The sequence below is a fragment of the Pelophylax lessonae genome (genome assembly GCF_965119305.1).
Source record: "Pelophylax lessonae genome assembly, chromosome: 2".
Classification (NCBI taxonomy): Eukaryota; Metazoa; Chordata; class Amphibia; order Anura; family Ranidae; genus Pelophylax; species Pelophylax lessonae.
This window is the reverse complement of record NC_138769.1, coordinates 587,431,587-587,447,647: the sequence shown is the minus strand read 5'-3', so window position 1 is coordinate 587,447,647 and position 16,061 is coordinate 587,431,587. Positions and strand designations below refer to the sequence as shown.

At 42.9% G+C, this 16,061-nt stretch overlaps 1 protein-coding gene across 2 annotated transcripts in view; it reads left to right on the top strand.

The window, feature by feature from the left end:
• DIP2B (disco interacting protein 2 homolog B) overlaps positions 1 to 16,061 on the top strand; it is a 400,603-nt gene that overhangs the window by 274,618 nt on the left and 109,924 nt on the right. For both annotated transcript variants that reach the window (XM_082244510.1, XM_082244509.1), the window contains exon 9: positions 12,456 to 12,547. In XM_082244510.1, coding sequence (XP_082100636.1) covers positions 12,456 to 12,547 — 92 coding nt within the window. The remainder of the gene's footprint in view (positions 1 to 12,455; positions 12,548 to 16,061) is intronic.

Sequence of the window (16,061 nt, the reverse complement as noted above, 5' to 3'; positions counted from 1 at the left end):
AGACAGCTTTTTTTCTCCAGTGTTCCTGTGAGATCTTCAAGCAAGAAAGCTGAACTGGGCGACGGGCTGGATGTTGAGATCCGGTGGTCACCCCAGTTCAGCCTACGAGCGCGTGCAGGCCATAGCTCCGCGCTGGGTCGGAGGCTTGGTTTTGGAGCTGACAATCTAATTGTAAATATGTTAAAAGATTGTAATCAGTGGCAGTATGGGAATCTTACGTGATAATATAAGTATCCTATCAGTCAGAAGCCACGGACATGTAGACTGCTTTCCAAGTCAAGTCTCCAGCAATAGCAGGCCTTCCGACGGCCATGAGGTCCGCCAGGGTCCGGTACCGCCGACCAGGCTAAATCCCCATGTAGAGAAGGTGTTGTGATGCTCTGCAGTCACGCCGCTATTCGGTACAACCGCCGCCATTGTTTGCTAGATCGCACGAGGCCGCCATTTTGGCGTAGCCTCGTGTCTCCAGCATGGGGGCGGCCATGTTTGAGGTGACCCAAACACCTCGTGGAGCTAGGGGAGGCGCCGGAAGGCGTGCAGAGGGGCGGAGCCGCCTCCTTTCTTCCCGGGCAGCCAGCCAAAAGACTTCCTGTTTGTGAAGACAGCGCTGTAACCTGTTGCAGTGAACTCTGAGCATCAAGTGGTGAGCCTGGGGGTCTATCTCTCTCTCTCTCGATCGATAGGGATCCCTAGCAGGTAACACTGAGGGGCTTTTGTGGTGCTGGGGGTCTGAAAAAAAAAAAAACGTTTTTTATTTAAGTTTGGATTGTATTTTCCGGGTAGTTACTGGAATAATCATGGACCCTGCCACACAAGTACCCCCACCTGTTTCCCTCGAGGGGGCCACGGGACCCGCCGGTGCACAGAGTATGGATGCATTTACAGCAGTTTTGGAGTCTATGGTGGCTCGGGTGGAGGTGGCCTGTCAGGGACGGGGGTCAAGAAAGCGACCCCCGCCTACCCCTATATTATCTGACACCTCTGACTCAGATTCAGAGATGGTCACTGCAGCTGCAGGTCCCTCTGCAAGGGCTGTTATCTCAGGTAAAGCTCCCTCAGACAGTGAGGAGGACGTTCATTCTTCCGCCATAATTCAGGAAGAAACATTGGGGGACGCACTAGTTGTGGCGGTGCGGGAAACCTTAAGACTTGAGGTTTTACCGGCAGAGGCAACTGAAACAGAGATTCCCTTTGGTACTAACAAGCCCATCAAAACGGTGAAGGTTTTTCCTGTACCCAAGTGTTTTGGTAATAAAATTAAAGGAGAATGGGAGCATTCTAAGCGTACCTTTACTATTTCCAAGCGTATTGCTAGACGCTATCCGTTTGAGGAATCCCTCATTAAGAAATGGACGGTACCACCAGTGGTGGATCCACCTATATCCAGGCTGAATAAAGCCACGGTTATCCCAGTGGAGGACACTTCGTCCTTTAAGGATCCGGTGGATGGAAAGATGGAAGCGGAGTCCTGCACTATCTTCTCCCTGATAGGGTCAGCATTTAGACCAGTATTTGTTATTGGTCTAGTTTCCCAGACACTAACGGAATGGGTGAGATTGGTATGCCAAGACCTGAGGGGAAAAGATATCCCCCAGGGAACATCTGATTTGATGGAACAGATTATACAAGGGCTACAGTTTGTCTGTGACGCAGCCTTGGATGCTACCCCCCTATTAGGGCATGCATCTATGTCAGCGGTAATCCTCAGACGTGTGCTGTGGTTAAAATGCTGGTCAGCTGACCTAGGTTCCAAAAAGACCTTGACGAATCTCCCCTTTCAGGGGAATCGCCTATTTGGGGCCACCCTAGATGAAATTATTAAGGATGCCACTGGGGGCAAGAGCACTTTCTTGCCACAGGCTGCTAAAGCTAAGGGACCTCGCAACAAGCGAGGACCTTTCTTTACCGCCCATAAAGGGTTCACACGCCCGGCTGGAACAAGCGGGAAAGGCAAGACTCCTCCAGGAGGGTTCAAGAAAGGCTGGTCGGACAAACAGAGGACCGACTCAGCCAAACCCGAAGCAAAGGATTACACAGCCTGAAGGTGCGCCCCCACCCGGGTTGAGGGTGGGGGGACGTTTTCACCGGTATTCAGGACATTAGATCGAGCATCGACTACTACTACCGGTGCGATTCTTCCCTTCCAACATTTAAGTACTACAGGGAGCGGTAGTCACCGTTCCCTGAATAGATCTTTTCCTTTACCTTTTCCTAAGATTAGTCTCAATTCCCCACAGGAATTGGATCTGGTTGACCAGACAGACCAAGAAGCCTCTAGCCGGGTGACTTCGGTCCCTGAGATTCAACCAGGAGAGATCACCGTTCCTGATAGGAATCAGGTGTCGGATAAATGTGTGGGAACAGAAAACGACCAGACTTTGTCGGATGGTCGGGGCCAGATAGCTCTAGGGACGCCTGGTTCAAATCCCGTCAGTGCCAGTGGTCCTAGAAATTCTAGGCTGGCCTCGTCAAGCCGGCCTGGCCGACTTGGACTTGCTAGTCACGGACGTTCCGTGGGAACTGCGTCTCAGGGAGTATCTGCGTTCTCGAGGACCAATCTACCATTGTGCTTTACAGTCGCTGGTTTTAATGGCCTGGCCATTGAGACCCAAGTACTGAAGGACAGAGGGTTGTCAGCTTCAGTCATTCCTGCCCTTATTAAAGCAAGGAAAGCGACTTCCAGCAGAGTCTATTATCACACATGGAAGACTTATATCGCGTGGTGCGAATCTTTAGGATTTCCTCCACGTACCTATTCGGTGACTCGAATATTGGCCTTTTTGCAAAAAGGGGTTGAGCAGAAGCTAGCCTTGAGCACCATAAAGGGTCAAGTTTCAGCATTAGCAATCTTCTTTCAGAAACCTTTAGCTACCAAGTCCTTGGTGCGGAATTTCATCCAGGGGGTGCGGCACCTGGCTCCACCAGTCCGCGCGCCCTTACCGCCCTGGGATCTTAATTTGGTTTTGTCGGTTCTACAGAAACCTCCTTTTGAAAACATCAGGGAGATTCCCTTGCTTACTTTATCCCAGAAGGTGGCCTTCTTGGTGGCTATCACTTCTGCACGCAGGGTGTCAGAACTGGCTGCTTTATCATGCCAGTCCCCATACTTGGTGATTCATAGGGATAAGGTAGTACTCCATCCTAAGCCATCCTTACTTCCTAAGGTGGTTTCAGATTTTCATCTGAATGAAGATATTGTACTACCTTCCTTGTGTCCTCAGCCCAATCATCATCGGGAACATGCGTTGCATTCCTTGGATGTGGTTCGGGCAATCAGGGTATACCTGAAGGCTACGGAATCGTTCCGTAAGACGGATTCACTTTTTGTGATCACGGATGGCCCCAGAAAGGGGTTGCCTGCATCTGCCGTGACTATTGCCAAATGGATTAGACAGACGGTGGTACAGGCTTATTCTATTAAGGGTCAGAGTCCTCCGTTCCCTGTTAGGGCGCACTCCACTCGAGCGCTCAGTACTTCCTGGGCCTTTCGCCATCAGGCGTCAGTGGTCCAGGTATGTAAGGCGGCCACCTGGTCGTCGGTACATACCTTTACAAAATTTTATAAAATTGATGTCATGGCATCGGCGGATGCCTCATTTGGCCGCAAGGTTTTGCAGGCCGCAATTTGAGGAGACCGGTGGTCTACCTTGAGGGTTTTTTTCTGTTTGAAAATTTTTTTGTTGAGTCTCATCATTAAGGATGAGCATTGTAAACTTCTAGTTGGCACCGGTTGGGCCTTCTAGATTTGGATTTGATTTCCATTTTCCCACCCCTCATTTGTGATACTGCTCTGGGACGTCCCGAAGGTGCTGTATCACCGAGGACTACGTCTGTCAATGAGCGATAGAGAAAAATGGATTTTTGTAAAATCTTACCGTAAAATCCTTTTCTCTTAGCTCATTGACAGACGTAGTACCCGCCCCTCTGTTTTTTAATTTGGGTTGGGTTAAATTCTCTAAACACTGCTTTTGTGACATAACTGATTTGCTGTGGCAGAGAGAGAGAGGATATACCCTCGGGGACTGCCCCTAGGGTGTGGCCAGAGCATTTTATTTCCTGTCTAGTCCTACTCCTGTGGAGGCAACATAACCCGAAGGTGCTGTATCACCGAGGACTACGTCTGTCAATGAGCTAAGAGAAAAGGATTTTACGGTAAGATTTTACAAAAATCTATTTTTTTAAATTTTTGATTGTTTTTGGTTTTAAATTATATTTATTTCAGGTACTTGTATAGCACTGTCCGTTTACGCAGCACTTTACATATACATGTACATTCACATCAGTCCCTGCCCTCAAGGAGCTTACAATCTAAGGTCTCTAACTCACATTCATACATACACATAGACAGGAGCCAATTACTCTACCAGCATGTCTTTGAAGTGTGGGAGGAAACCGGAGTATCTGGAGGAAACCCACACAGGCACAGGGAGAACATGCAAACTCCAGGCAGGTAGTGTCATGATTGGGATTTGAACCAGCGACCCTTTTAGGCGAAAGTGCTAACCACTACACGTGTGTGTGTGTGTAATATTTTTGTACACTTAAAGATTTATGAAATTACAATGGATTTCCAGAGCACTGTTAGCTAAAGACAGTACAGAAAAAGTAGATGTCTTTGTGACACAGCTGTCTCTCATTTAAACCTGGTTTAAAGTGTAAGAGTGCTCTAAGGCCCCGCTCACACTTGCGGCGTTCGTTCAATCAGTTCTGTCAAGTTTTTTTTCAAAGAAAAAAGGGATGAAGTTTTTCAACAGTTGCTCATCATTTTTATCAATATTTTTTTTACACCCACTACCAATGCAAAAAGGGACTGTTTTTCCTCTTACATCTGTTTTTCGTCTCTTCTGTTATGTTATTGGATCAAAAATAGGGCTTTAATCCATTTAAAAAAAACAAATGTTGATGGATGCCGATGTAAATGGATGATCATCCGTTTACATCCCCTTTTTCCATAGAGATGCATTAATGTACATTTTTCATCCATCAACTGATAAATGAAAAATGGACAAAACTGTACATGTGAAAGGGGTCCTAAAGCCTTGTAAACACGATCAGATTATCCAATTAATTTTCTTCCATTTTTTTGCATGCTGGCCTCATATCAAAGGGGAACTAGTTAAATTCTCGTACAACAGAATTCAACTTTAGAAGTGATGTAATGTATTGAATTGTTTTTTATGTGTTCTTTCGTTTCTGAGCATGCTTAGTCTTGCTCTTACGATTTTTTTCAGACTAACTTTTCAACTGCACTATTTTAACAAAATCGGATGATGTTTTCACGTACGATAAAAATTTTATAGCCTGCACATTCTGTTTTTGTTGTCCGAAAATGTGTAATCAGGCTGTCGAAAACACCATACGAACGATCCGGAAATCGGCAGATCGTTCATCGGACTAAATTTTCTTGATTTTCTTCATGTGTGCGGGCCTTAAAAGAGGAGTTGTTTGTCTGATTCCAATTATGTGAGCAATTTCACTGTGACTTACTGATTTCTGTATACAACAAACACCCCAGCTCTGCTGGCTGGGTGAAAGACCACATTGTATTTATATGCAGTATTTCATATTTACCTAATACAAAAAGGGAAATTATTCTCAAAATAATTAGTCCTGCCCATGCCATTATAGAATTTAAAATACACAAAACTATTGTACATTGCCACACATGTAATCCGAGCTAATGACACGAACAAGAAATGCTTTAAATGTAATTTCCCAAATCATCTTCCAGGACAGCTATTTGAGAGACGATTAGCTCTACCTTCAACACGAAAAACAAACCAGAAAGAGATCAAAAAGCCCCTCCCTTCACCTCATTCTCAGTTGTTTTGTGTTTCTGACCATCCAGGAGTACACTTCATCATGTTTTTTTTTTTTGTCCCTCTAGCTCTGATGTTTGCTGCCTGACTGATGCAGGCTGGTGGTAGCGCTGGTGGTCATCAGTCCCCTTGGGGGGGTTCTTTTCTGCATTTTTCCAGCAGTATAGCTTCTCTGGGTAGGTCCCCTGTATGGTAGGCCAAGGAGGACCAAGATGGCACCAGCTCCATACCAACACTGGATGATGACACCTTTCCCGATGCATGGGATGTTCGCTTCCACCCAGCCACATAAAAGCACAGGTCTCCACATTCTGGCGCCATTCTATTCTGGGCTCTGATTGCCGAAATGGGATGGCTAAGCAATTTCTAAAAAGTCTACACACACCTGTTAAAATGTCAGGTTTCTGCGATGTAAAACAATGAGACAAAGATAAATAATTTCAGAACTTTTTACACCTTTACTGCGACCTATAAACTGTACAACTCAGTTGAAAAACAAACTGAAATTTTTTAGGTGGGGGTGGAAGTAAAACTAAAAAACTAAAATAATGCGGTTGCATAAGTGTGCACGTTCTCTTATAACGGAGTATGTAGCTGTGTTCAGAATTAGGCTGCCCATACATTATACGATTTTCTTTTACAGCTTTCCTTTAGATTTACCAAAACCATATAATATGAGGTCAAACCTAAACACTTTCAATTAATATGCAATCAGGCAGGCCCTTTCACTACATAGTTGAAGGTAAATCGAAACTAAATTGAATAAGAAAATTGTATAATGTTTGGCCAGCCTAAAGCAATCACATTCAAACTCATGCAAAATAGGAGTCAGTACACACATGCCATCATTTAAAGTGCCTCTGATTAACCCCCAAAAAAATGCAGCTTTTCTAGTAGGTCTTTTCTGACATTTTCTTAGTCGCGTCCTACAGAAAAATCCATGGTCTGCAGAGAGCTTCCAAAGCACCAGAGGGATCTCATTGTTAAAAAGGTATCAGTCAGGAGAAGGGTACAAAATAATTTCAAAGGCATCGGTCAGGAGAAGGGTACAAAATAATTTCCAAGGCATTGATCTACCAGGGAACACAATGAAGACAGTCATCAAGTGGAGAAAATAGGGCACAACAGTGACATTACCAAGAACTGGATGTCCCTCCAAAATTGATGAAAAGCCGAGAAGAAAGCTGGTCAGAGAGGCTGCGAGAGGCCTACAGCAACATTAAAGGAGCTGCAGGAATATCTGGCAAGTACTGGCTGTAGGTACGTGGGACAACAATATCCTGTATTCTTCATATGTCTGGGCTATGGGGTAGAGTGGAAAGATGGAAGCCTTTTCTTACAAAGAAGAATAAAAACATCCAAGCCTGGCTAAATGTTGCAAAATCACATCTGAATTCTCCCAAAAACATGTGGGAAAATGTGTTATGGTCTGATAAAACAAGGTTGAACTTTTTGGCCATGATTCCAAAAGATATGTTTGGCACAAAAACAACACTGCACATCACCAAAAGAACACCATAGCCACAGTGAAGCATGGGGGTGGCAGCACGAAGTTTGGGGCTGTTTGTCTTCAGCTGGAACAGGGGCCCTATTCAAGGTAGAGGGAATTATGTACAGTTCCAAATACCAGTCAATATTGGCACAAAACCTTCAGGCTTCTGCTAGAAAGCTGAACATGAAGAGGAACTTCATCTTTCAGCATGACGATGACTCAAAGCATACATCCAAATCAAGAAAGGAGTGGCTTCACCAGAAGAAGATTAAAGTTTTGGAGTGGCCCAGCCAGAGCCCAGACCTGAATTCAATTGAAAATCTGTGGTGTGATCTGAGAAGGCTATGCACAGGTGATGCCCTCCACCTAAAAGATTTCAGTTTGTTGTTTAAAGCGGTTGTAAACCCTATAAAAAAAAAAAATTAAAAAAAAAAAACCTGCAAGACAAAGGCATAATGAGCTAGTATGCATCGCATACTAGCCCATTATGTGTAACTTACCTTAAAACGAAGCCCCCGACACGGACCCCCGGACATCGCTGCGGGCGCTGCCATGATCCCTCGCAGTCTCTTCCGGGTTCGGCGGCTCCGGCGCGCTGATTGGCCGGAAGAGACGGCTCCGGCTCGATGATTGGCCGGAGCCGCGATGACGTCACTCCCACGCATGCGCGCGGGAGTGATTTTTCCGGCAAGCTCCGGCAAACTAATTGAAGGTCCCCCCGGACCTTCAGAGCGCATGCGCCGCTCGTGCGAGCGGCTGCATGCACTGTAAATATCTCCTAAACCATGCCGGTTTAGGAGATATTATTTGTACCTACAGGTAAGCCTTATTATAGGCTTACCTGTAGGTAAAAGTGTCAAAAAGCGGGATACTACCGCTTTAACTGAGTTGTACAGTTTATAGGTCACATTAAAGGTGGAAATAGTTCTAAAATGATTTGGCTCATTTTTTTTTTACATCACAAAAAACCTGACATTTTAACAGGGGTATGTAGACTTTTTATATCCACTGAATATCTAGGACTGTGTTTGTGTTTTGTACTTATACGGAGTGGCTGAAAGGTGACTCCAAAATATTATGATCGTGGTAAATCCATATCGTTGCAGCCAACCACAAATTGTTAAATAAACTGCAGTACCAAAATCGGGATATACTGCGTGAGAGGGTTCAATTTGAACGTACAGAAGATCAGAGACCAATGATCCATATCATGTATGACCCAGAGTGGTGAAAGAGTTCTTGAAAAGAATGCCTCAGTAATCTGCAGTGAACAAAAGAGTGGTATCAACCCGAAACCCCCTATTTAAGCCAAATTTCCTGCTGTCTGGCAATTACCACTGGTAATTTAGGTGGAAATACCAGGTGATTAAGAAAGAGTGATCGCAAGGACAACAATCAATCTCCCCTTCCTGCTCTCCACATACTTTCCAACAACTATTTTGATGCTGCACTGTGAAAACCACCATGAAGTCCTAAACCTAGGAGTCCTCAGTCAATCCCAAAAAGGAGCCATGTGTCATCAAAATAAATTCAAACAGTGCTCCCCAAAAGAAAGAGACCCATCATAGTTGCTTTATAAATTAAGAGCTTCATGAGTAGTGCAGTAAAAAAAAGGTAAGTAGAGAAGCAACCTAATGTAATAAATAAGTGTTAAGCCCACATGGTGTGAAAATCTTTGGTGAGGAAATTATTGGTTGACTCCAACGATATGGGTTTACCACCATCATAATATTTTGGAGTCACCATTCAGCCTCTCCCTATAAGTACAAAACACATATACAGTCCTTGATATTGGTTTTATCCCAATCCTAATAAAGGTTATGTTTTAAGTTGGTGGCTGTAGTTGCGTGGGGTAATACACCTGCGTTTTGTTAGGAAAAACAGATACTTTACAATTCAAAACAATAAAACAAGATGCTTCAGTCCCCGTTCACACTGGGGCGACCTGGTCGCCTGACAGGTCGCCGTAGGTCGCCTTCCATAGAGAAGCTGCGGACCCGTTCTAATAGGAGTGACACAAGTTGCTCCGACTTAGAAAAAGGGTCCGGAGCTTCTTTGGGGCGACCCGGAGCGACCTGCATAGACTTCAATGTTATGAAGTCCGTGCCGGCCGCTCCGAGGTCGCCCCGGCAAGTAGCGTCGCCCCAGTGTGAACGGGGCCTTAACGTGACACACAACAATACATCACTAATAGCCTGGTAAATGGGAGACGAAACTTTCACTATAGCTTATTCCGAAATACTAAAGAACCCAACCTCACAATTTAACGATCCGAGAACTCATGGATAAACAATTGGCTCTCCAAAATTGCAAACATTTCAGCACATATGCAGTATTAAACATCTCCCATTAACCACACCAGTACCTAACAGATTCTTATAGTATCAAATTACTAACATAAATAATGAAAAAATAAAATGTAATAAAGTTAGAATGATAGATACTAAAACACCTACATTTTTAATTAAATATAAAATAAAACCAGAATCCTCCAGATTCAACTCAAATAAATAAAAGTAAACAGTGAATGCTCACCTTATATGCCCCTGTAGATCAATATTCACTAATAAAGCAATTTAGATTTCAATAAATAGCCCACTACGACTCAGGAATTCAGAGTATATATCTATTTGGTTTCTCTCTAGGAGAGATCCCTTACCTGTTTTGAACCTCTCCTGGATGCATACACTCAGCAACCAGTAGATCGAGATCAGGTGACTGGTAGATCGTAGTCTGAGCTTGCTGACCCGCCATCCCAGAGCATCAAACAGAGTGCAATGCAGAGGGACTACTTGTAAAGTTGGAGCAGTAGTAGGCAGCAAGAACCACATAAGCTGATGCCTACTCTGTAGTGCTGGCTCCTGTTCCTTGCGGGGTGATAACAACTGCACTTCATCTCTTTTCCCGGCTGGCGGTCTCCAGAATGGTGTCAGGGGTCTCAGAACAGTAAGGGTTTATTTACATTTGTAGTTTGGGGGATAATAAAATCCCCATAGTTAAGACCACCCCTGCCCCAGCCGCACCCCCTTTAGCTATAGTGGCCAGGGGTGTACACATGTTTCAGCAGAAGTAATTTGCCCTGTCGTGGTTGGTGGGTGTAGCACTTGCCTAACATGACCCATTTAAGTGAATGAGGCCCCTCTGCAAATGCCCTGCAACCTTGTACAGTACAGCAAACAAAGGGTTAAATCAGGCAGCGTTGTGTTGCTTTTTAACCCCTTGGAACCTTAAGAAACATGCAGTTGTGGGGCAGAGTGGCCCCATTTACTTTTAGGTCGCGTTAGTACCCACCAAAAACAACTGGGTGTTAGATTCCCATGGGTACACCTTTGGCTGCTGCCCTGGCAACTAAATAAGGTATGGATTGGGGGTGGTAAATCCACGAATCAATGGCATGTTTTAATCATCCCCAGCTTTGTGTAAATGGGCCCTGAGGGTTCTTTCTAAGGGCTAATTCACAAGTGCAGCAGGCACTGCTGCTCTTCTAAAAAGTGATCGGAGTGCGTTTGACAGGTGGAGGCGATATGTTGCCTCCTCACCACCTGATTTCAACCCATGATTGTTGTAGTACAGCAATTAGAGGTTTAAACCAGGTGTGAGGAGGTGACACTGTGCCTAGTGATCTTTGACTTCTCCCATGTTCAGTTAGATCCCCACCTCTTTAAGGCTCCCTACCCCTGCTCTATCCACACCACAAAATAATAGTCCAGTGCAGGGGCATGATTTGGTTTTGTAGTATACACTGTCCAGATTTATTATAACAGGGACCGGTGTTCTATCTGAGTTCTCAGCTTTTCTGCCTGATGAGGACGATTCTCAAGAAGAGAGGCTGTTTGAAAAGGGGGATTACCCCTCTTCTCCTTCGCTATAAAGTGAATACCAGAAAACTCTACTCAACTCAATTTCTACAGTGCTGCATTTCCAGGAAGGAATTAAGAATTGTTTGTTGCTCAGTACCCTTAAGGTGAAGGTGGTGGCCCTTTTAGTTTTTTGGAAATTATATTGACAAAGATCTGTTCAACTTTTGGATTTAAATCTTCAAATCTCTTTCTGATTTGTGTCTACTGTTGAAGACAGAGCCAATGATCTCTCAAGCAGCTCTCCTGAAAGACTCTTAGAAATACCATTACCAACAGGTGTAACCATAGTTTTATGTGTGTTGCAAAAGTGTGTATATAGTGCGAACAAAGGGACTTGAGGAGAGTGGAGTGTTCCGTATAGAGGTTAATGATCCTGATCTGCTTGTCAATGATTTTTGCAGTTGATACGGTGCTTCACATGTGATCACCTATGATGGTTCAATTGAGAGCTAATATAAGCTCACAAGTAACTATAACAGTTATCATTCATGGCATGCCTTGAATTAAACTGTTTTGAGAAACCATTAAATCAGTGGGTTTAGTTCCACTTTAAAGAATATGGCCGGAAATAGAATGGAATTGGACCTATCAATAGCAATAATAGCAGAACGAAATGGTTGATGTTGTGACTGTTGTCTGAAAGAAACACATTTCTTTTGTTAGCTGTAATCTGTGACAGGACAGGGCTCATTTTTTTTATCCTGAAGATATTTATATGCTATGTTTTTTTTTAATTCTGTTGCACAAGTATAATGTGAATGGAGCTCTTACTGTTGGGAAGCATTCAATGACTGTGCTGTTTGGCTCTGGGATCTCCAAACTATGGCCCTCCAGTTGTTCAGAAACTACAATTCCATCATGCCTAGTCATGTCTGTGAATATCAATTTTACAATTGCTCATGGGATGTGAAGTTCTGCAACAGCTGGAGGGCCGTAGTTTGGAGATCCCTGGTCATTAGTTGATAGTGTTATGATTACATTTTGATTATGCTTCTGCAATACCAGCTAAAGTTAAAAGTTAATATTTGGCAAGCTTATACTTATGTAACCAGTATCACAGCAGACTAAATAGAAGCCTAAATGTACAGTTTAAGCCAGTTACTGTATAAGTTGAGTTTTCCTGTTTTGTGCTTGGGAGCTGAGTAGAATTTCTATTTATTTCCTGTCTGGCAGAAAGTGAGGGTAAATCTGTCCAGTAGAAATACAGGTAGTAATAAAAAGACTGACAAAGGCTGTAAATGTTTTTGAGCTTGAACAGTAAATGTTACATTTCTTGTGTTTCAGGCAAACTGTGGACCAGAAGTGTGAGGTTGGCATACACTCTACTTAACAAACTGGGAACCAAAAATGAACAAGGGCTAAAACCAGGTGACAGGGTAATGTCATGTTTTAGTTTTCTACTAGTATAGTGCATAGTTTTTCTGATTAGTTTTTGATCTTACTTGTATTGGCTTATTGTAGTAGCAACCATTGAATCACTAACTTTTATTCTGGAGAGAACAAAGATAGCTGCATTTGCCTTTTATATTCCATATTGAAAAGGTGTAAGCGAACAATATTCTGGTTAAGGCTACATAAACATGAAGGATGGGAGCTAGCTATAGACTAGTTTTTGTTTTGATTGAGCAAGGAATTTTCCAGTTCCTCTGGATATTACTCAGTTACACCACACTCCTTCCCCATAGATAAAATATCAGTTTGCCTGTTTCCCTACTTATTGTATAACATACAACAGGTTGGAAGCATTGTAGCCTAAATGCAGGTAGTTGCATTTAAATTTAAATACAGTTCATTTATAAGGCATCACATTTGTTCAGGTGAGTAAAAGGTTTAAAGTTGGAGAATCTAAAGTATTTAGGAAATTTGATAATTATGTTGCTATCTGGTTATGGCTGTACCAGATAATAAGGTATGTCTGTTATTTAATAAAATAGAATTGGTGGGTTTATGCTGTGCAAATTGTGTTGGTAGTGCACTGGGTGGTGTAGATTAGATTTATTTCTGAACCAAGCGCAAGTTGTTTTTTTGCTCTCTTTGAAGCTTCATGATTGGTTGTCAATTGCTAGGAAAGTATTTTTGTCAGTTGGGATATAGCAAACAAAAAGTTGCATATTGTTCTAATAGAAACTTGTGTAGAATAGAGAGATTGGTATAGAGTGAACTTGGGATCTGTATATAAACCTTTCTAAATGCTGCGTAGTGGAGAAAAATTGTCCAAATTTGAGTTTTTTTTTTTTTTTTACATTTTAGAAGTGGTTAAGCTTGCCATAGATTACTTTTTTTTTTTCAATCAGCCAGAAGGCTGAAGGAAAAAACTGAGCAGATTCTGCCATCCACACAAGCATGGTGAATAGAGGAATCCTCTGCGCTGCACTATTCTATTCTGACAGTGGGGACCCCTCTGCTGTCAGAATATACTGATCAGTGCTGCAGTGCCAACTGAACAAAAATTTTGATCCTTCTATGGCCAGCTTTAGTAATGTAGCCTTTCAAGAGACAGGACGGAGTTAGCCTTACAGGTAGCGGAGGGTACTTTTCTTTTGACGCAGAAAAGACCAAGTTTTTTTGATAATGGAATATCTTTGATTGCTCACAGGAAAGCTTTTGGTAATTCATGCTGTGACTAGTCTTGAGTTCAGAGGATCATGAACGCCAACACTAAACCAAGAAAAACATATGACATCCTTTTTTTAACCGTGTATCTAAATGCAAAATGTATATATTTTACCTTGTTACCTTAAAGTGGTTGTTACCCTAAAAAAAAAAAAAAAATAGAGAAACTATTTCCTTATAGCAGGTTAAACAGTACAGTGTCTGTGCTGTCTAACCTTTCCCTCTGGAAACTGTAAAAAACCTAGTTGATCCTGCCACTTCCTGTGTCCCCCTCTTTGTCCTGAGCACGATAATCAAGGCTGCTGAGCCCTGATCACCATGGTCAGCCTGCGTGCTTCCATCATCCGCTGTCTCTCCTCTCTGCTCTCTCCCGTCCTCTTCACCCTCCCTCCCTGCCTGTAAGCTCAGGAGTCTGTGTCTCTGTCTCCGCCCCCCCCCCTCGCCCTTACTGCTGTTAGTAAAAAAACAAAAATGTCACTGCCAGCCCCTCTTTTAAGCTGCCATCCTGCACTGTATAAGTGTTTTTTTAGAAACAAAGCCTCTAAATATCTTTTTGTGTTACATCTTCAGGATGGCCACGTGACTCCAGGCTGCTCCAATACTACAATCTAGGGCTACAGTGGGAGGGGCTGAGCAGCCACGTGACTCCCATCTGATGTCAGAGGGAGAGCTTGGCTCCTCCTGCTGTAGCCCTGGGTCATAGTAGCAGAGTGGCCAGGAGTCATGTGACCGGCCTAAAGAAACTTCACAAAAAAGGTATTTAGAAGCATTGATTCTAACAAACACTTTTATACAGTGGGGGCTGGCAGCAAAGCATATTTTAGGTTTACAAACCCTTTAAGTCATGACAAAGTTATCACCAAATCAACAGGCCCACAGCAGAAATATAGAATTTAACTTGTATATAGGTAGAAGAACTGATTAAAGTCAATCCATTCATTTTATAGTGTATTTGTAACACAATACGGCATTCAGGCGTTTATCAAAAATTTGCGTTTATAAAAAATAAATGAAATATGTTAAAGAAAATAGAAGGTAATCTTTCTTTAGGTGTATTTTCAGTGGAAATGAATGTTAAAGTACACAGAGGACAAAGCTGAATCAAGTATAGCTTGTAATTAGTGGTTTTGTTGGACACACAACTCCTAGGCAGTTAGGGAGTGGATATAATCTGGGCTTAAATTAAAGGAGCAGAACTCCTAACCGCTTATTAAATGTTCTATTTCTTACATGTACTCTATGACAAAATGAAAACTTTCTGTATAAAAATTGCAGTTTTGCCACCTGCACATTTATTCGGTCCTCAGATGTGGATACTGTTGCTCACCCTGTCGCTTTCTGTAACAAAGCCCATGCAGTGTGTATATCTTTTCTTGCATGTTGCTGAACCATGACCCTTCTGACTTCTTTCCTGATGGTTTAGATGTAGGAACTCCTTAAAATGATGGCCATAAAGGCCAACTTTCTGAAATGAGCTGGAAAAAAACAGTTTAGCACAAAATTATAATTATAAAAGCCCCCTAACTAAACGTTCAATTTATAAACCTTGAAAACCTTAAAAACAGAGTGTACTATAATACTGCCCTTAAAAAGTCCAACATATATGAACAGTCACTTTTAGGATGGCTGCTGCTCCTCTCTAAACAGAGTTCAGGTAGATCCTCTGTACTCTAATACTGAAGAAGAAGGAAAGACAGAGTGTGACCATCTCAATGTAGATTTATTAAAACATAGGGTTAAAATGGCATATTCACTTAAGTAGCTCATAAAAGTAGGCTTGAGGCCAGGGCTGGCCCAAGACATTGTGCTGCCTTGGTCCAAAAATGAAATGCTACACCCCCCCCCCCCCCCCAAAAAAAAAATCACACCCACCAAAATGCCCACACAATTTTATTTTATATCATGATAATTAAAACTAAAATGAAATGTATCAGGAATTCAGTGTTATATGCAACAGCACCTTGTCTACATGCACAATTATATGACTTACCATTATGTTCAATTCCAAACCACAAACTCCAGTATTTTGTTTGTCTGACTGTCTGACATCATTGCGCACACCACAATCACATAAGGAGCGTTCCCCAGAGGAGAACCTCCACCTCCTCATACTCATCAGTTTGCACTACGGGTGGCAGTATGAAATGGGGAAATGCTACCTGTAACACGCCGCAAACTGATGACACACAAAACTGCTGGAAAAAAAATCTTGGGCATCAATTTGCTGCCCCTTCAAAGTGCTGCCTGGGTCCAATGGACCCAGTGGGACCAATGGTA